Source organism: Gorilla gorilla, chromosome 4 (assembly GCF_029281585.2).
Source record: "Gorilla gorilla gorilla isolate KB3781 chromosome 4, NHGRI_mGorGor1-v2.1_pri, whole genome shotgun sequence".
NCBI lineage: Eukaryota > Metazoa > Chordata > Mammalia > Primates > Hominidae > Gorilla > Gorilla gorilla.
In genome coordinates this window covers 180121582-180142187 of record NC_073228.2, presented here as the reverse complement: position 1 = coordinate 180142187, position 20606 = coordinate 180121582, and the positions used below count along the sequence as shown (strand labels likewise).

At 46.5% G+C, this 20606-nt stretch overlaps 2 protein-coding genes across 9 annotated transcripts in view; one reads left to right on the top strand and one right to left on the bottom strand.

Moving 5' to 3' along the window:
• The first annotated feature begins 13 nt into the window (after window positions 1–13).
• Window positions 14–17953, top strand: KIAA1191 (KIAA1191 ortholog). Of its 4 annotated transcripts, none has more exons than XM_055386307.2 (8): window positions 14–226; window positions 2270–2375; window positions 6065–6243; window positions 9055–9181; window positions 13303–13427; window positions 15662–15768; window positions 15955–16097; window positions 16210–17953. In XM_055386307.2, exons 3-8 carry the CDS (start codon window positions 6094–6096, stop codon window positions 16416–16418), a joined length of 861 nt encoding a protein of 286 aa, XP_055242282.1. In that variant the 5' UTR covers window positions 14–226; window positions 2270–2375; window positions 6065–6093; the 3' UTR covers window positions 16419–17953. The 4 variants fall into 4 exon arrangements, with proteins under 4 accessions (XP_055242282.1, XP_004043095.1, XP_063563058.1 ...); XM_004043047.5 differs by lacking the exon at window positions 14–226 and adding an exon at window positions 1924–2028 and having other exon boundaries at window positions 2270–2356; XM_063706988.1 differs by lacking the exon at window positions 14–226 and adding an exon at window positions 1924–2028.
• Window positions 17954–18023: 70 nt separating this feature from the next.
• The window catches only part of SIMC1 (SUMO interacting motifs containing 1), a 103472-nt gene continuing 100889 nt past the window's right edge, over window positions 18024–20606 (bottom strand). For all 5 annotated transcript variants that reach the window (XM_031010987.3, XM_063706986.1, XM_063706985.1 and 2 more), the window contains one exon: window positions 18024–18833. In XM_031010987.3, coding sequence (XP_030866847.3) covers window positions 18571–18833 — 263 coding nt within the window. In that variant the 3' untranslated portion in view covers window positions 18024–18570. The remainder of the gene's footprint in view (window positions 18834–20606) is intronic.

Below are 20606 nucleotides of genomic sequence, written 5' to 3'. Positions count from 1 at the left end.
GTCTCGCGCGAGATCCCGCGGTCTCCGGAGGCTTTATCTGCAGTGCTGCCTGCCCGCTGGGTGGGTACTGCTACCTAGTGGGTCTTGGGGACCTTCGAAATCGCCGCCGCTCTCGCAATGGCTTGGGTCCAGACTGCGCCACAGCCTCTCGGGAGACGTGGGCCCTCGGAACCTTTTTAGTGCCGGACTCCGGGCCGCAGGCAGTCCCGCGGCAGCAGGATCACAGGTGAACAGATGGCGGGCCTGGGCCCTCCCTTGGGGCTGCGTTCTCTGGCGATCATGAGGGGCGCTTCCGGCGAGGCCCGATTTCGGGGCCCCTCCAAGCCACTCCCCTCTCCCCGCACCTCTTAACCCTTCATCCCGGCTTCGAGCTCGGCTGGGTCGCCTCTTGCCTCCCTGGCTCCGCTCTCGGGGGTCTCCGTAATGGGGCTTCTCTCCGGGGATGCCCTGCAGCTCCCGTACGGGCTTCCCCTCCGCTTCGTGGGACCAGCCCAGCCCGAGCCCCCGCGGCTTGTCCTCAACCTCATCTCCCCACACCCCGCCTTAGGCTAGGGTCCTGGCCCTAATCTTAGCCTGGAGGGGTGGGTGAAGCAGCCGGCCTTTCGTATCCTGGCGGCACCGTCTTGTATATTGTGAAGGAGAGGCAGAGGGACGGTGAGCTGGGGGGTGGGGGCACAGGGAAAGGGAAAGGGGGAAGGGGACGTGTCTGGGGCGGGAATGCTCCCTGGACTGGGAGGATGGCTGAATTCGGCCTTTGGGATGCTCGTTAGTGAAGAACTATCAATAACTTGTTTGCTCTGTCTGAGTCCTATCGGGATAGAGGGACGGTGTAGCAAGCTGAAAAACAAGAGTAACTTTCTCAGGCCCTCGTTTTAACTCCCCTGTAAACTGGGCATGAAACTACCTACCTTGCGCACGGACCACTTATCTGTGACCGTGGACAAATTTACTTAACTCCTCTGATTTTTAGTTTCCTTCTCTTTATTATTATTTTTAACATTTTTAAATTTTTTTAATTTTTATTTTTGAGACCGAGTCTCACTCCGTCGCCCAGGCTGGAGTACAGTGGCTCGATCTCGGCTCACTGCAACCTCCGCCTCCCGGGTTCAAGCTGTTCTCCTGCCTCAGCCTCCCGAGTAGCTGGGATTACAGGCGCCCGCCACCATGCCTGGCTAATTTTTGTATTTTTAGTAGAGATGGGGTTTCACCATGTTGGCCAGGCTAGTCTCGAACTCCTGACCTCAAGTGATCTGCCCGCCTGGGTCTCGCAAAATGCTGGGATTACAGGCGTGAGCCACCGCACCTGGCCAGTTTCCTTCTCTTTAAATTTGGGATAGCCTTTCTGTAAGAGATAGCTTAAAAAAAAAAACTGGGGTCGGGCGCGGTGGCTCAAGCTTGTAATCCTAGCACTTTGGGAGGCCGAGGTGGGCGGATCACAAGGTCAGGAGATCAAGACCATCCTGGCTAGTGCGGTGAAACCCCATCTCTACTAAAAATACAAAAAATTGGCCAGGCGTGGTGGCAGACGCCTGTAGTCCCAGCTACTTGGGAGGCTAAGGCAGGAGAATGGCGTGAACCGGGGAGGTGGAGCTTGCAGTGAGCCAAGATCGCGCCACTGCACTCCAGGCTGGGCGACAGAGTGAGACTCCGTCTCAAAAAAAAAAAAAAAAAAAAAAAAAAAAAAATTGGGATTGGGATAAATAATATCTGGTTTGCCATCTTGCTGCAAGGATTAAAAGACAAGATAAACGCTGTAAATAGTTTATAGTGTTAGCTATAAAGAACAAATTTCCCTACTGTAGTATCTAGCCGCTTGCTGTGAGTTAAGAAAATGAAATGAGCAAGGTTGTTGTGGGGAATAAACAAGTGTTTGGCAGACTCTGACGGGCTGTTCCAATGCTGGCTGTTTGTTGTTATTAGAACCTCTGGATGGACTCTTCCTGGGAAGCTTTGCTACTTTGCAGCAGCTGGACCATGTTCCTCATTAACATCTGTCTGTCCGCTTAGTCGTCACATCATTTCACTGTGGTAAGGTGACTTTTTCACCATGTATGGCATCTTAGCTCTGTCATCTCACAGGTGTTAAGATCAGCCACAGGTGTGGTGAGACCTTTGACTTTATCCTTCTTTTTTCATTGGCATGTTTGTCACCCACTGGCTCTTGCATGTGTGTCAACCTTGTAAACAAGCCGTTCAATTCTGTGTGCCTGCCAGAAGAACAGCATTGGTGCTGCTCACCATAAGAAAATGCCCTTTGTTATTTTATTAGGTGGCAGGGACTCAGCTCGGAATTCTGTATAGAAAAAGCACCTGGATCCCAGTCTTTCAATGGCTTCAAGACAACCAGAAGTGCCTGGTAAACTTAATTCTTTTTGGTAAAATCATGTTTTGCCCTTATTAATGTTTTAAGCTAGACAGAAACCATTTTATCGGAACTATATATTAATGGTTAATCTCTGCTACCAAGCGAGTATTTAGATTTACTAGATTGGCTTATTTTATTTTATTTTATTTTTTTGAGATGGAGTCTTGCTCTGTTGCCCAGGCTGGAGTGCAGCGGCACAATCTCGGCTCACTGCTACCTCCGCCTCCTGGGTTCAAGCCATTCTCCTGCCTCAGCCTCCCCAGTAGCTGGGATTACAGGCGCCCGCCACCACACCCAGCTAATTTTTGTATTTTTTGTAGAGACGGGGTTTCACCATATTGGCCAGGCTGGTCTGGAACTCCTGACCTTTTTTTTGAGACAGAGTCTTGCTCTGTCGCCCAGGCTGGAGTGCAGTGGCGCGATCTCAGCTCACTGCAAGCTCCGCCTCCCGGGTTCACGCCATTCTCCTGCCTCAGCCTCCCGAGTAGCTGGGACTACAGGCGCCCACCACCATGCCCAGCTAATTTTTTGTATTTTTAGTAGAGACGGGATTTCACCGTGTTAGCCAGGATGGTCTCGATTTCCTGACCTTGTGATCCGCCCGCCTCGGCCTCCCAAGGTAATGGGATTACAGGCGTGAGCCACCGTGCCCGGCGGAACTCCTGACCTTGTGATCCGCCTGCCTCGGCCTCCCAAAGTGTTGGGATTACAGGTGTGAGCCACCACGCCCAGCCAGTTTTATTTTATTTTTGAGTCTCACTCTGCTGCCCAGGCTAGAATACAGTGGTGTGATCTCAGCTCACTGCAACCTCCGCCTCCTGGGCTCAAGTGATTCTCTTGCCTCAGCCTCGAGTAGCTGGGATTACAGCTGCCTGCCACCAAGCCCGGCTAATTTTTGTATTTTTAATAGAGACAGGGTTTCTCCATGTTGGCCAGGCTGGTCTCAAACTCCTGACCTCAGGTGATCCTTCCACCTTGGCCTCCCAAAGTGCTGGGATTACAGGTGTGAGCCACCACGCCTAGCCTTAGATTGGCATCATTTAAATATTTTATTAGCCGCTCAGCCGTAGTATGAAACTTTAACTTAAAGAGAATAGTCACTTCATTTAAGGGTATTATGACAAGTTTGTTACTTTCCTAGTTATCAAATAATAATTCAGAATAAGTTGTGCAGTTCTTGTAGTATGTACCAAAGTGATTAAACTCACCTTTTTGGGGGTGATGGGGAGGTGGGATGGAAGTCTTGGTAAAAAGGCACCAGCCTGCTTAAATGGCAGATTGAACTTAATCATGAAAATGCTCACAGCAACCCTTAATGAGTCAAGTTCTGGGTTATTGACACCATTGATGACTACTTGAATTGTTTTATGAGAAAGGAAAGTGATTTTTAATTACATCTGAATCGCTTAATTTCTGATTATCGGTAAAGTATGATGATGAAGAAAGATGATGGTTCCTATCTCTCGGGGTTGTGAAGATTAAACAAAATATGTAAAAACAGGAGTTAAAAATCAGTGATAAATATGTATTTACTGCCCAGAATGCATTTGGTCTGTCTTTATACGAACACATTTTCCAGTAAATACTAGCTGACTTTATTTGTTTTAGGATGGCTGTTCAGTGGGAGTCTTTAAGATGTTTTTGAAATTGCTCCCCAAGTCTCCCGTATTCCCCAATATAGATCCATCTCTAGTCTTAACATCATCAGCTCCGTTTTAGTTTGTCTTTCATTGTTGCTGTGATTACCACAAACTCCGTGTAGCCATCGCGAGCCATAGGATTGTGCCTATTCAGTGAATGCTTTGTAGTGTGTTGCATGCAGTGTGTGCACCGGCTCAGGTCTGTGTTCCAGTTCCCAGCGCACTCTTTCAAGCTAGGTGATATTGGGCAAGTTGATTGTGAAAATGGAAAATTTGAAAATGGGAAGAATATCTGCTTAATGAGGATTAGATAAGATGAGGGATGTAATTGTCTAGCAAGGAGGAAGACTTAGTAATTATTATTTGCTTGTGTGTGTGTTTGAGATGTAATGCACATATCATAAAATTCACCCATTGAAAGTGAACGTCGTGATTTTTAGTATATTCACAGGGTTGTGCAAACAACACTACTATCAATTGCAGTACATTTTCTTTTCTTTCTTTTTTTTTTTTTTTTGAGATGGAATCTTGCTCTGTTGCCTAGGTTGGAATGCAGTGGCACGATCTTGGCTCTCTGCAACCTCCGCCTCCTGCGTTCAAGCAATTCTCCTGCCTCAGTCTCCCAAGTAGATGGGACTACAGGCATGTACCACCACACCTGGCTAATTTTTGTATTTTGAGTAGAGATGGGATTTCACCATGTTGGCTAGGCCGGAACGCCTGACCTCTGGTGATCCACCCACATCAGCTTCCCAAAGTGCTGGGATTACAGGTGTGAGCCACCACACCCGTCCAAACTGCAGTACGTTTTCATAACCTCCAAAGGAAAACCTCATACCATTAGCAGTAGTATCCTCACTCCCCCCACCCACTCTCTGGCAACCTCTAATCCTCTTTTTATTTCTATGGTTTTGTTAATTATTACTAATAGCAATAGTAATAATAGCTGCTTGGTCCCCTTGCCGTTTAAATGAAATCTTTTGTGGTTTTGGACTTATTGCCAGGCAGGTTGATGTCTTAGAGAGTGTTATTATATGATTTTAGCCACAGGAAAATGTTACCTTTCAGGTAGGTTCTGGACATTAGTTCTGATATGCAAGGATTAGCAAATGAAACACAATGAACTTGGCTCCCTGGTCTGGCACAGCTGAGAGTGCCCTTGAATGGGGTGGCTGCATCACAACCCGACATGCTGGGCGTCAGTTCCAGTGGACAGGAATGGCAGGATCAGCTGGTGGTTTGCGAGAGTGGTTGTCAATAATTTCTGTGATGGAAAGTGACTCTACTGTTTTAATAAATCATACAGAACAGTGATGCCACACAACATTTCTGTTAGTGCTGGTGTTTTCTTTGGTGAGGAAAGGAAGGTAGAGGATTCACAGACCTTGGCTGAGCCCCAGGTAGCCATTTTCTGAATGAACTTGGGAAGGTCACTTTACCCCTAGGCCTTAGTTTCCTCATCTATGAAATGGGAATGAGAACTTCGTATCCTCGGTCATTTCATATCTTCAGTCTTGCACGAACTGAGAGCCTTAGTATTGCAGTAGGGGGTGGCTTCTGTGGCATAAAGGACACAGCTTTGAAATCAGATAGGTTTGGGATTTGATTCCAAACTGTACTTTGAAGTTGTGGTCAAGTACCTTTAAATGGAACTTCAGGTTTCCTGATCCATGAAAATTAGCTGGACGTGGTGGCATATGCCTATAATCCCAACTACTCGCTAGGCTGAGGCACTTGAGCCCAGGAGGTTGAGCCTGCAGTGAGCCGTGATCGTGCCGCTGCACTCCAGCCTGGGCAACATAGACTGTGTCTCTAAACAGATAATAAAAAAAAAGGATTAGGACGGCTGAGTGGGTTAAGTGGGCCACCCAAGGTGTCAGGCATAGAGGAAGGGATTGGTACCACTGCCTTTCCTGGATGGGATTAGCTACTCCAAAACAAGCTATTTTGCTCTGTTCAAGAACAAGAGTATTTCAGAGCTTTCCTTCCTGCAGATTAATTTAAAGCTGCTAGTATGTCCAGTTGCTGAACCTGTCTTGACAGGTGTCTCTGTTCTTAGCTCTTGAGGCTAGTGCGCCTCTAGGCAAGATGTCCCTGCCCATCGGGATATACCGCCGGGCACTCAGCTATGATGATACCCTCGAGGACCCTGCGCCCATGACTCCTCCTCCATCGGACATGGGCAGCGTCCCTTGGAAGCCAGTGATTCCAGAGCGCAAGTATCAGCACCTCGCCAAGGTATCTGACCCTGCTGGCCACTTCTGGCATACGCAACCCCTTTGTCCTTCCTCTGCTCCAGAAGCCTTCAGTGGCTCCCTGTGCCCATGGAACTGGGCAGCAACCACTCCCTGTATGTGTTTTCTGTGCCTCAGTTATAGCTGTCTTTTTTTCTTTTTTAAGATTTTATTTATTTTGTTAAAAAAAAATCAGTAGCTTTAGGGTTACCCGAGGTGGTGTTCGCATGGATGAATTGTATAGTGGTGAAGTCTGGGCTTTTCGTGCACCCGTCACCCGAATACTGTACAGTGTACCCAATAGATGGTTTTTTAAATCTCCCTCTTTTTTTCTTTTTAATTCAAAACTAGAATGGCCTTGTCTGCTCCTGAGACTCTTCATATTCCCCACAGAGCTAAATCCAAGCTCAGCATGATCCACAGTCCATGTGATCTAAGTCCTGCCTGCATCTCTCCAGCTCCCCTACCCAGTGCTTGAACCGTGCAAGTTACCTAAAATTCTTGCACTTAGCAGCGTATTTTCTGCCTGTCAGTTTTTGGCTCACACTGCCCTGATTGTTTAGGATGTTTGCCGTCCGCATCCTGTCCTCTCACCTTTTCTCCCACTCCATTTGCCTGAAAATTGGTATCCTTTAAGTCTTAGCTCAAAAGTCTCTTCTGTGACAGTTTTCCTGACATCTCCGTCCTCCTGATAAGGCCATCACCTCTCCCTCTGAGCTCCCCACGGTACCATGGTCCCCGTCGTCATCCCTGCATTGCTTTCTCGCCCTCCGTTAGCTTCCTGAGGACAGGGACCATGTCTAGGTTTGTACTCTTATCTGCAGGATCCAGCCGATGGCCTGGCATAGATTCCCAAAAAGTGCTCATTTTGTGATTGGGGAAGAAAATTGGCCCTTTCTTGAACGCATGCTGTACCTTGTCCTCATGCTGTTCCTCCAGCCTCAGCTGCCTTTGCCCGTGGCCATCCTCTGTAAGAACTGCCTCCTTCCTAAGGCCCTTCCGAACATACCTCACAGTCCTTCGTGCAGTCTAGTTTCGTAGGTTCGCATTATTGGAGCCTCTGCTTCCCGACCTCAGGGACTCTCTCCCCTCTGACTCTCCAGCCACCAAGAAGACAAGAAAGGCTAGACTGTTGCCTGAATAAAGTAGGCCCGCCAAGTTCACATAAGGCTGTTTAACCTGTAGCTACAGTTTCTCTGAACTTTGAGCCACTTGGTAGCTCAGGGCCTGACAGGAAGTACACAGTAAGGGTCCACTGAAATAGGCCTGGGTGTGAGTCCCAGGTGGTCTGCCCTAGCAAGACCTTGGGCACACCACTTTACCCTGAGCCCCAGTGTCTCTCTCTGAGAGTTGGGAATACCTTATGTCATAGAGGTGTTGTGGGGATTCAGTCAGGGGATGTAAAGGGTTGGCACATTGTGTGTTAGCTGTGTAGCTGATATTATGACCGCGGGCTCCCTGCTTAACCTTCTCTTGGTAGAGCCATGTTTGATTCTTTCTAAGGAGTGTTTTTCCCCCCGCCTCCAACAGACTCTCCGGGCAGAAAGCTGCTTTCTAAGAAAGTGCCCCTACAGCTCTGGGGGATATTCCCTCTATCGATTATCTATGAAATATGACCCAGTCAGTTGTTCAGGAGAGAGTATTCCATGTAACAAGTAGCAAAAGTGCAGGGAGAAAAGGCCTGCTGCAGCTTGCCTGTGACGTCAGAGCAGTGGGCTTTAGGGTCCAGAGCAGGAGGTGAGCAGGGCTTCTGGTGGCGCTTGCCAGGCCACACACCCTGCTGATGGCTCCACAAGGCAAGGGATGAGCGGGCTTCCAGATTTCTTCTGGGCCTCAGCCGGAACAGCTGATGGCTTGGAACAGCTGCTCCAAAGGAGAGCTCCGCTTGACTCATCGCATGCGATCCTACTCATTTGCCCTAACTCTCCCCATGTTAGGAATCAACCGTCTTCCCAGTAAGGAAACAGGCTCAAGTTTTACTCAAGGTCACAGCTTAAAGGTATAAATTCTGTTTTGTAGTAAGGATACAACATTTTTCATTACTTTTTATCTGTCCCCCCTTTTCAACCATCTTACTTTCTTCTCAGTTCTTCCAGACAAGCACAGAATAAAGAATAAGTCTTGTTCTCTCCTCCCTGCTAGGCCTGAGCAAGGTATCAGGTGTTTTGATTGCAGAAGGTGGAGGCTGCCAGCTCTTGCAGGTTGAAAATGAGCTAAGTAGATTCTTTTTGTTTCAAAAGACCATTACTTGAACCTTGGGAGCAGTGGCCCTCAAGGTGTGGTCTTGGGACCGGCAGCATCAGTAACACCTGGGAATGTATTAGAAAGAAATTCTTGAACTCCACCCCAGACTAACAGGGACCTACTGAATCAAACTCAGAGGTGGAGCCCGGCAGTCTGTTCTAATGGCTGGCACAGGGTCAGAACCACTTAGCCAGTGCTCTCATCAATTAAGATCTAGCATAGTGCCTGGGATGTGGTCAGTGCTTCGTAATAAGCATTTCTTCTGCATTCTTAGGGCATAGTACTATAGTATAGTGGAAGATCATAGTCTGGGAAGGTAGTAGACGTCAGTGCTTCAAATTCTGGCTTTCCCACCTTTATAAATGTAAACTATTCACCTAATGTCTTTCTTTGTCGTCTCTATGGATAATACCTATCTAGCTGGGTGGAGATGACCAACTCCTCCCTTCAACGATTTCCTCACTTACCAGATTAATGTTATTTCAGTAACTTCCTCCCCAAAGGAGTAAGTTTAGGTGTGTGACTCCCCTGCCCTGCCTAAGTGCTTCTGTACTGTACCTCTCTTGAACAGGTGGAGGAAGGAGAGGCCAGTCTACCCTCCCCTGCCATGACCCTGTCATCGGCCATTGACAGTGTGGACAAGGTCCCAGTGGTGAAGGCTAAAGCTACCCATGTCATCATGAATTCTCTGATCACAAGTAAGCACTCTTCACCCTCAGAGTAGAGTGCCATAGGGGCAGGGAAGAGTTGAGGCTTCCTACAAGCTGATTGGAGATGATACTGCAACATGCTCGCCTTACCTTATCCTAACAAATGTCAGTTTGGCTGTGGAATCATGTCAGTATTGAAGCTCCATTTATTAAGTGGAAGATTTGCCAAATGTTAAGCATCTTATCTGATTTAGGTGCATTCCTGCTGCTTTGTTGATACGATCTCATGTTCCCAGCTCTGTCACTGTGGCCTTGGGCAAGCTACTTAACTACAGAGACTGCCCCGCTCTAAAATGGGGAATTTCACTGGCAGGTTGAGGTGAGGATCAGAAGGCCCAGTGCTCAGTGGCTGGCAGCTGCTGCTGTTACTGTTTCAAGCTCTGCTGGAGAAGGGGAAAAATCTGGGCATTTCCCACTTGCCCCAGTTTTTTTTGTTGTTTTGTTTTGTTTTGTTTTGTTTTTAAACAGCTCAAAGTTGGTCTACCAGGAAGAGGACCAGGTCCAAGTGTCTTTAGTCTTAAGAACGTATGATTGGTCATCCTAATGAAACCTGATATGAGAACTTGGATTTTTTTTTAACCTTATAACAAGCTAACTAAACTTCTTCATTCTGGAGGGCTGTACAGGCTGCTGTGGGAAGTTAACAGTTAGATACATGGCTCAGCTTGTCAGCAGTTGTGCCCCTACCAGGGTAAGGTACATAGAGGTTCTCCTTGGTTGGCTCATTTTTGAAGTCAGAAGCCCTTGTTTATCTTCTCCAGGAGGGCATCAGTTTGTCCTGGGCAATTCCTAGTGAATTCACCAAGAACCAAAGGTCCAGACTCTTACTTTGGTTTCTCTTCTTTTTTTTTTTTTTTTTGAGACAGAGTCTCACTCTGTCACCCAGGCTGGAGTGCAATGCTGTGGTCTCAGCTCACCACAACCTTCGCCTCCCAGGTTCAAGCAATTCTCCCGCCTCAGCCTCTGGAGTAGCTGGGACTACAGGCGCCCGCCACCACGCCTGGCTAATTTCTGTATTTTTAGTAGAGATGGGGTTTCACTCTGTTGGGCAGGATGGTCTCAAACTCCTGACCTCGTGATCTGCCCGCCTAGGCCAACCAAAGTGCTGGGATTACAGGTGTGAGCCATCACGCCCCACCTATACTTTGATTTTCTTATTCACATCTGTTGAATCAGCAACACTACTTTTATTTTACAAGCTTGAGAATGTGTTCTAGCAGTGTTACAAAACTTATTCATTGTTGTTTTAGCACAATGTAACTTTTTTTTTTTTTTTGTGAGATGGAGTCTTGCTCTGTCGCCCAGGCTGGAGTGCGGTGGCGCGATCTCGACTCACTGCAAGCTCCGCCTCCCGGGTTCACGCCATTCTCCTGCCTCAGCCTCCCGAGTAGCTGGGACTACAGGCGCCCGCCGCCATGCCTGGCTAATTTTTTGTATTTTTGGTAGAGACAGGGTTTCACCGTGTTAGCCAGGATGGTCTGGATGTCCTGACCTCTTGATCCGCCCGCCTTGGCCTCCCAAAGTGCTGGGATTACAGGCGTGAGCCACCGCGCCCGGCCTTTTTTCTTTTTTCTTTTTTTTTTTTTTTGAGACGGAGTCTCGCTCTGTCGCCCAGGTTGGGGTGCAGTGGTGCATTCTCGGCTCACTGCAAGCTCCACCTCCTGGGTTCACGCCATTCTCCTGCCTCAGCCACCGCACCCGGCTAGCACAACGTAACTTCTTTAATGAAAGTAGTTTACCCACCGGGGGTGGTGGTTTAGGCCTGTAATCCCAGCGCTTTGGGAGGCCGAGGTGGGTGGATCACTTGAGGTCAGGAGTTTGAGACCAGCCTGGCCAACATGGTGAAACCCCGTCTTTGCTAAGAATACAAAAATTGCTGGGCGTGGTAGCGTGCGTCTGTAATCCTAGCTACTCTGGAGGCTGAGGCAAGAGAATCGCTTGAACCCGGGAGGCAGAGGTTGCAGTGAGCTGGTATCATGCCGCTGTACTCCAGCCTCGGCAATAAGAGCGAGACTCTTGTCTCAAAAAAAAAAAAAAAAAAAAAAAAAGTTTACCAACAATACAGAACATTCTGACACTCCAGTATGTGAATGTCACTCATACTTATTTGGCTTACCCACTTCCACATACATACATGCATATTTTTATATAACTCCAGGTATAGTAAATATACCATTTTTTTTTTCCAATTAATACTGCCATGAACTTTAGATGTTGCTGTAGTCTTAGGTTTTAAAAAGCAGCAATTAAGGCTGGGTGTGGTGGCTCACAGCTGTAATCCCAGCACTTTGGGAGGCCAAGGCGGGCAGATCACGAGGTCAGGAGTATGAAACCAGCCTGGCCAACATGGTGAAACCCCGTCTCTACTAAAAATACAAAAACTAGCCGGGCGTGGTGGCACGCACCCGTAATCCCAGCTACTCGGGAGGGTGAGACAGGAGAATTGCTCGAACCTGAGAGGCGGAGGTTGCAGTGAGCTGAGATTGCACCACTGCACTCCAGCTCTGGGCGACAGAGTAAGACTCCGTTCAGGGGGAGAGGAGCGGGGCGGGAAAGCCGCATTTAAACTCCTGGTGTTAGTTGGGTGCAGTGGCTCATGGTTGTAATCCCAGCACTTTGGGAGGCCGAGGCAGGAGAAACGCTTGAGACCAGGAGTTTGAGAATCAGCCTGAGCAACATAGTGGGATCCTGTCTCTATTAAAAAAAAAATTCCTGGTATTGGTATACTGTAATTCATTAAATCCCTTCTTTTTAGATTTTCAAGTGACTACCTGGTAAGTCTGGAGAACATCTTTATGCATTTAGGTTTTTTTCTTTTCTTCTATTTCTAATGGAAATACCTCCTTAGAAGAGGAATGACTGAGTCATAAAAGGCATCTGGCATCTAGTCTTTTGGTCCACAGCTGCCACGTTCCTGTGTGTAACAGTGTATTATGTAGTTTGTGCACAGATTAAGCAGCAAGTCAGCCATGATTCATTCCACAGCAGAACTAACTTATTGATTATGAGATAATCAAGTCAGACTGAAGGAATGTTGAGTGGAGTATGTCAGCTGTGCCAGGCACCGGGATGGGTCATTTCACACAGGAGAAACGTGGAATCAGTAGACTTTGGCTAGTTCAAGGCAGGCTATCTGGTTTGAATCTGGATGGTACCTTGGTGCCATCTAGCCTGAATGTGGCCAATTTCTCTTTGGCAAAAGTTTTTGTGTGGGTGACGAGGGTGGTGAATCTCTCTTAGAAAGTTTAATATTTGGAGAATTTTTACTGTGTCGGGATATCAGCCGCCTTCTCCATGCTGCATTTCTTTTTCTTTCTTTCTTTTTTTTTTTTTTTTTTGAGACAGAGTCTGTTGCCCAGGCTGGAGTGCAGTGGCACAATCTTGGCTCATTGCAACCTCCACCTCCCAGGTTCAAGCGATTTTCATTTCTCAGCCTTCCAAGTAGCTGGGATTGCAGGCACCCGCCACCATGCCTGGCTAATTTTTGTATTTTTTTTTTTTTTTGAGATGGAGTTTTGCTCTTGTTGCCCAGGCTGGAGTGCAATGGTGTGGTCTCGGCTCACTGCAACCTCTGCCTCCTGGGTTTAAGCAATTCTCCTGCCTCAGCCTCCCAAGTAGCTGGGTTTACAGGCATGAGCCACCACGCCCTGCTAATTTTGTATTTTTAGCAAAGACAGGGTTTCTCCATGTTGGCCAGGCTGGTCTTGAACTCCTGACCTTAGGTGATCCTCCTGCCTCGGCCTCCCAAAGTGCTGGGATTACAGGTGTGAGCTACTGCATCCAGCCCCATGTTGCATTTCTAAATACAAAGAAAATGTCACCATGTACAACTAAGAGGAGGGTGGGAGTATTGACCTCAAGGTTCTTCAGCTGTCCCTTTAGGAATAACCTCTTCAGCTTGGTGTGAGGGAAGGCTTCCTTCTGGCTAGAGAGCCTTTGTGTGAGGTTCAGAATTACTGCTGTGGTGCCTCTCTGGGGAAAGTCTCCTCTTCTTTGAATGGTCAGTGTGGTCTCTTGCTTCTGGGGAGAATAGTAGATATCCATGTTGTCCTCCTTATTTTGTGATGGGAGAGGGGAATGGGCATGACTGTCATCTCCTCTGTTCCCAGAACAGACCCAGGAAAGCATTCAGCATTTTGAGCGACAGGCAGGGCTGAGAGATGCTGGCTACACACCCCACAAGGGCCTCACCACCGAGGAGACCAAGTACCTTCGAGTGGCCGAAGCACTCCACGTAAGCTCTTAGGAACTTTCAAAAAACAAAACCTTCAGTGTTCATGGCTTGAAATGTGGCTGTGGTTTCGAAGTTACCAGCTCAGTTAGTTGGGGGCTGTGGAGTTAGTCTCGCTCCCGAGCTCTTAGCCTCGTAGTTTTTGCTTATCCACCTGTACAGTGGGGTGTCTGTTTTGCTACTTCTGGTTAGCAGGATCAAGTGAGAGCCTCAGCTTACATATACACAGGAGTACTTTATGAACCATAAAGCAAATGTGGAGTATCTTGGGGAGAACTGGGCAGCCTCAACAGAGGTAACAGCTTAACTGGAAAGGAACAAGTTAAAATCAAATGTGGAATTGGAACGTTTTTGCTATTTCATTTCTATAAGTGAAGAATTTTGGTAATTTAGTGATAGCCAAGTATTTGAATGAATAGTTTCAAATGACTTTCTTTCAGTGAAGACCGCTTCATACTGGATAGTGTTTTATGATTGTGAAGCACTTGCATTCATTTCATCCTCACAATCTCCTTTTGGGGCAGATGCTCTTCTCCATATTTTGTCAATGAGGAGATTGAGGTTCGAGGCCATCTATGCAGCCAGTCATAGTACCCGAGCCCAAGTCTCCTGATGCCTTACTTCCTGTTGGCTTCTTCCTCCTCATTCCAAAGCAGCCTGGAAATCTGGCTCCTGAAGGGGCTCATATGGAAGTCGGGGCAGATGGTGAAGAGACACAATCACAGTTAAGAAACTTGGGCTGGCTTCTTTAGGCAAGGGGGGGTCAGAATCCAGGCTTGTTCCAAGCTTTATTTTAAGAGTTCTGAACAGGGTATGATGAAGGCAAGGTGAGGAGAGCACACGACGCAGGAAAGAATCATGGTATACATTATACATAACGAGGAATAACCCGGATCTGGTGGCCTGTGGGTGTGGATATAAAACTGTGGCCTGTTTGCAGTCACCCAGGCTGGAGTACAGTGTTGTGATCTCGGCTCACTGCAACCTCTGCCTCCCGGGTTCAAGTTATCCTCCCAACTCAGCCTCCCAAATAGCTAGGATTTACAGGCATGCGCCACCATGCCCGGCTGATTTTTAGTAGAGATGGGATTTCACCATGTTGGCCAGGCTGGTCTTGAACTCCTGACTTCATGTCATCCACCTGCCTTGGCCTCCCAAAGTGCTGGGATTACATGTGTGAGCCACCGCACCCGGCCCTGTTTGCATTTTGTAATGAGCATTCCAGATGATTCTTTTGGAGGCTAGGTTTAAAAACTGCTATAGGAAATCAGGTTTGGGCTGGTGGCCAGTTTAAGCTTTCAAACAAGACAGAAGCTTCCAGAGAGGGGCACCAGCAGCCTTTGACCCTTAACTGAGAACTTTCCAGGATAGGTCAGTGAGAATTCTATTTGAGCAATTCACCTTATATAATGGTAGGATTGACTTTGGTTGACCCACTTTCTGTGTCTTGCCCATAGGAGTAGAACATGAGGATGGCTGAAATATTAGCTGTAACTTACATCTTGTAACAGATTGTCAACTTACATGAATGGATCTGTTGAGTGTTTGAGAAAATTCAAACGTGATCATTGTTTGGCGTGCAGCTTGGGTTAAGCAGTGGCATGGCAGGCCTGGAGGGAGGAGACAGCATGGGAACCTTGCTCTAGAAGAGCTGAGATGTAGACCTGTCTCTCCCCACTAGACTGCGAGTCAGAGGAATGCTCACGGTGCTGAGGGAACCCAGAGTGGCTGACTATGGGAGAGAAGGAGGAGAGAATGGAACAGGCTCCTCAGAGGAAGCATTTAGCTGGAGAGAAGCAGCATGCCTGAGTATTGGCTTGGAGAGACTGAGGATGGGCAGGGCTTTGTACATGGTAGGAGCAGCAGCGAGACAAGAGCTTAAGCCCTGCTTAAAAGGCCAAGAAGACTGGCAGCTAGCGTTCTGGCTCTTCCATTTTACTGTCTGGGGGAATGTGGGGAAATTACTTCACGTTTCTGAAAGTAAAAGTTGTAGTGTAAAGCTTTAAGTACAGGGATGTTCATGATATAGTGTAGAATGAACACATTTTTTAAGGAGATGGAGTTCCATCTAGTATGGCAAAAACAAAGGACTACCTGTTAGATCATCCGAAATCATTCCACCTGTAGATGTCTTCTGCCTAAAGTTAGAATGCGAACCAAATTTTTTATGCCTAGACTTAGCTGTTTGGAATTTGCTTTCATTTTTAAAAAGTTTCTCTTCTTACCCATCTGAGCAGAAACTAAAGCTACAGAGTGGAGAGATAACAAAAGAAGAGAGGCAGCCTGCATCAGCCCAGTCCACCCCAAGCACCACTCCGCACTCTTCACCTAAGCAGAGGCCCAGGTGAGCCCTTCCTGTGACCCTTCCGAGTTCCTGCGTGCTTCAGGAAAGCTAGTGTGGCAGATGAGGTTGTATTTAAGCCTGTGGTTTCAGAGGGAGAAGGGATAGTTCCCTGTTCTTTTGGTGAGAGACATTTCTAGGGGCGAAGGAAGAAGTATTTTAGGATATGTTTTGTTCTTTCTTTCCCAGGGGCTGGTTCACTTCTGGTTCTTCCACAGCCTTACCTGGCCCAAATCCTAGCACCATGGACTCTGGAAGTGGGGATAAGGACAGAAACTTGTCAGATAAGTGGAGCCTCTTTGGACCGAGATCCCTTCAGAAGTACGATTCTGGTAAGGCAGCACCTTCAAAAAAGAGAGCGGCATGGCAGACATCTTACCATATTGTATATCGGGAGCTGTTTACTGGTTTTGAAATCATTTGCACTCTGGTTCACTTTTGTAGGAAGTTTTGCCACCCAGGCCTACCGAGGAGCCCAGAAGCCCTCTCCATTGGAACTGATAGGTGCCCAGGCCAACCGAATGGCTGAAGATCCAGCAGCCTTGAAGCCGCCCAAGATGGACATCCCAGTGATGGAAGGAAAGAAACAGCCACCACGGGCCCATAACCTCAAACCCCGTGACCTGAATGTGCTCACACCCACTGGCTTCTAGAGCCCTCTTTCCAGGGATTCTGGTAAAGGTGGTTTCTTGCATCCCACTCCCCTTTTACCTTGGCTTTGACATAGGAAAGGTATATTTAAAAACTTAATCAGCTGGGCGTGGTGGCTCACGCCTGTAATCCCAGCACTTTGGGAGGCCAGGGTAGGTGGATACCTGAGGTCAGGAGTTCAAGACCAGCCTGGCCAACATGGTGAAACCCCGTCTCTACTAAAAATACAAAAATTAGCTGGACGTGGTGGTGGGCGCCTGTAGTCCCAGCTACTTGGGAGGCTGAGGCAGGAGAATCGCCTGAACCCGGGAAGCAGATGTTGTATTGAGCCAAGATCATGCCATTACACTCCAGCCTGGGCGACAGAACGAGACGCCATCAATCAATAAATAAATAAAGTAAAAAACCTATTAAATTGAGGCTAGAGCTGGAGATGTAATTGGTTTTTGAGAAACATTAGTATAAAGCTTGCCCTTGTTGTGTGGAAGAAGCCATTTTATACTGCTTTAAAGTTAGACTAATATTCTCAGCACGGGTGTATGGGGACCTCATTACCTATTTTTTTCATCATTTACCCTAGGTAAGAACTTTGATCACTGCTTACTAGGTAAAGAATGTTTGTACTGTTCCAAAACCCAGGCTTCTTTATTCCTTTACCACTATCCATGTGAGCATTGACAAATCATGGCTTAGAGGTGCTCACTGACTCGCTAAGACGACTTTGGCCCTGTTGATGACTGGTGCTGTGCTCCAGCCTTATCAGTTAGGGGACCCAAGATTTGTTTGGGACCTGGGTACAGGTAAAAGCCAGACTTGGCAGGGACCCCTCTTTCTAGGCTGAACCTTGAGTCCCCCTGCTTTTTGGCAGACCTAATGGATCACTGTCTTGCAGCTAGTTCTTCATGTGGGGCCTCTTAGGCCAGTGCCGGAGGAGGCATGCTCCTCTTTCTATGCCACAGAACAAACACTACTCTAGCAGAGCCTTTCTTGCACTTTAAAGTGAGATTAATTTAGCTCTAATTTGGTTAAAAACTTCCTAAGAGAGAAAATTAAGTCTACTGATTTGGTATAGGTAAATGGACATTAAACTTTTTTAAAGTAAAGGAGATGGTAGGTACCGTTAGATTATAGTCTTGAGGTTCATGTGAAGCCAGTGGTGTTAACTTACTTTGATTTCCTCGTTCAGGTCAGGGCCTGGAACGCCTATGCGGGGAGGTCACTCAATTCAAAATTTTCTGTATGAAAGCCTTTTTCACCAAAATGAGCCTCATCCCTTTATGCAACACATAACCTTACTGAGGGAGGGAAATACGGAAGCCACCTTTTTATTTCTCTTCACTGTGTACAAGTTCAGTTATTGTCTTGAACACTGTCTCAAATACCTGTTTTTTGTTTTGGATAGTACCTTGTCTGTATAAGAAGCTGGCCTTTCCATAGAGAGGCCCTGGAGTCTAAAATTATGAGAACAATTAATTTATTTGTGTCTTCTATTATGATCTCTTGTTTTGACAATAAAAATCCTTACTACTTTCTCAAATGTGGCTATTTTTTTGTCCTTTTAACAATAGTTATTCCACTCTGCCCACCCAGAGTCACAGTGAACTTGGTATTTTGAAAAACCATTGCCTTTTTATTGTCTCCTTTTAACATCAAATGTTTTATAACACACTTGATCCTTTTGTTTCTACCCCCTATTCATTACAGTCAAATGAACAGGCAATATAATAGGTCTAACAGAATGCTTGCATTTCATTAGGGAAAAATGAACGTCTCTCTCCTGAAACAGGTTGTTGGTACCTTGAATGACATAATATTGGTGTATAGACTGGGTTCAGCAGAGGGATTTTTTCCACATCTTGAATGAAAATGTTAAACATGTGGTGCACAGAGTATTAACCTGTTTCAAAAAAGTATAGATAAATAATTTATTAAAAATATATATATACCTTGTATATTTAAGCCATATTTGAGAACAGGCTAGGATAGGATTATTTAAAAAAAGATATTTACTAGAGTTAGAAATTACAACCTACTGATTAAATAATACAGGTTTGGTCCTGTAAGATTTTAACCACTTTTCATGCTTTTAGAGCTTCTAAGTAGTTGGAGAGAGAGTTCAGGAGGTATTCTTGGCATTCAGTGCTTGGCAGGCCCTCAGGAGCCGCTCCAGCCCTTTTGAAAGGGCTCTGCATCAGGGTTCAAGTCCGCAGCATAGAAGAGCAGGAGCTTCAACAAGTGCACTTTGTCTTGGAGTTGGGGGACAAGAGGCTCCCCCAGCATCTGGATCAGGCGGCTGCGGAAGGCCTCAATCTGCTTCTCTACGTCTACCACTGTGATGTCATCTCCTTGCTGGGGTTTGGGCTTAATCCTTTTGATTATTAAGTCCTTTCGGTCGATCACGGAACTCCTTAAGTGTTCTGCAAGAGGGAAAAAAGTCAGTTGGGTGCTCTGAACTGCTTTTTTAATTCTTTTTAAGAAGTCTAATTTTGGTAGGTAGAGTCTTGGCAAAGACTTGCTGACTAGCTACAGGGATACAAGTCGAAGGCTGTGTGAGTGCCTGCAGTAACTCCACTTCCAAAAGGCCCTTTGTTCTCGGTTCTCTCGGGTCCTTAAGAAGTTTTACGTTAAAAAAAGTGATATGGTTTGCATCTGTGTCATTTTTTATGATCACATAACATGGTCAAAAAATGAAAATACTGAGGAAACAATTAGACATTTTCATCTATTCCATGTTTTAGCCAATAGTATTTAACATGAGTATGATCATGAATAAACAACTAGACAGTCCCAAATTGTAATCCCTGATGTTGGAGGTGGGGCCCGGTGGGGGTGATTTCTCTTGGTTGAGCACCATCCCCTTGGTGCTGTTCTAGTGATGGTGAGTTATCATGAGGTCTGGTGGTTTACAATGTTTACTTAGCACCTCCTCACTCTTTATTCTGCTGTGGCCACGTAAGACGTGTCTGCTTCCCCTTGAGCCACGATTGTGTTTCCTGAGGCCTCACTGGAAGCAAAGGCCACTATGCCTCCTGTACAGCCTGTAGAACTGTGAGCCAACTAAACTTCTTTTCTTTATAAATTACCCAGTCTCAGGTGTGTGTGTGTGTGTGTGTGTAAACTTTTCTTTATAAATTACCCAGTCTCAGGTGTGTGTGTGTGTGTGTGTGTGTGTGTAAACTTTTCTTTATAAATTACCCAGTCTCAGGGGTGTGTGTGTGTGTGTAAACTTCTTTTCTTTATAAATTACCCAGTCTCAGGTGTGTGTGTGTGTGTGTGTGTGTGTGTGTACTCCTGACCTCAAGTGATCCGCAAGCCTCGGCCTCCCAAAGTGCTGGGATTACAGGTGTGAGCCACCGTGCCTGGCCTACTCCATGTTCTTGTCAACAGTATTTAACATGAGGGTGATCACGAGTAAGCAATTAAACATCCCAATCATAGGACATGTACAAAATAACTGGCCTGGACTCTTAAAAAATGTCTATTATGAAAGACAAGTAAAAGCTGGGAACTGTGCTGGACTAAAGGAGACCAAAGAGTATGACTGCCAAGTACAGTGCTTCATATTTGACCGTATCCTGGCTCAATCTAAAATCAACTACCTAAAAAGGATATTACTGGGACACTATTAGATAATATTCTATTAAGAACAAGTTTCATGGCAGGCTGTGGTGGCTCATGCCTGTCATACCAGCGCTTTGGGAGGCGGAGATGGGCAGATCACCTGAGGTCAGGAGTTTGAGACCAGCCTGGCCAACATGGTGAAACCCTGTCTCTACTAAAAATACAAAAAAATTAGCTGGGCATGGTGGTGTGTGCCTGTAATCCCAGCTACTCAGAAGCCTGAGGGTGGGAGAACTGCTTGAACCCGGGAGGTGGAGGTTGTAGTGAGCCAAGATCACACCACTGCACTCCAGCCTGGACGACAGAGCTAGACTCCGTCTCAAAAAAACAAAACAAAACAAAAAAACAAAAAAAGAAAAGTTTCGTGAGTGTGATAATGCACAGTGGTATGAAGTACAATATCCTTACGCTTAGGAGATACATGCTGAACATGCTGAAGTACTTAAGCAATACAATTATGATGGTGCACTTATCAACTGTTTCAGAAAAAATGGTATATACGTGGATCAATAGGTAAACCAAATGTGTCAAAATCTTAGCAGCTAATGAATCAGCGTAAACGGTATATA

Bases quoted from the DNA above. Each gene is read 5' to 3' on its own strand.
- KIAA1191 (XM_004043047.5), top strand. From the start codon at position 2,329: ATGGCTTCAAGACAACCAGAAGTGCCTG. The intron at 2,357-6,064 runs GTAAACTTAATT...CTCTGTTCTTAG, and splicing joins AAGACAACCAGAAGTGCCTG to CTCTTGAGGCTAGTGCGCCT. The intron at 9,182-13,302 runs GTAAGCACTCTT...CTCTGTTCCCAG, and splicing joins CATGAATTCTCTGATCACAA to AACAGACCCAGGAAAGCATT.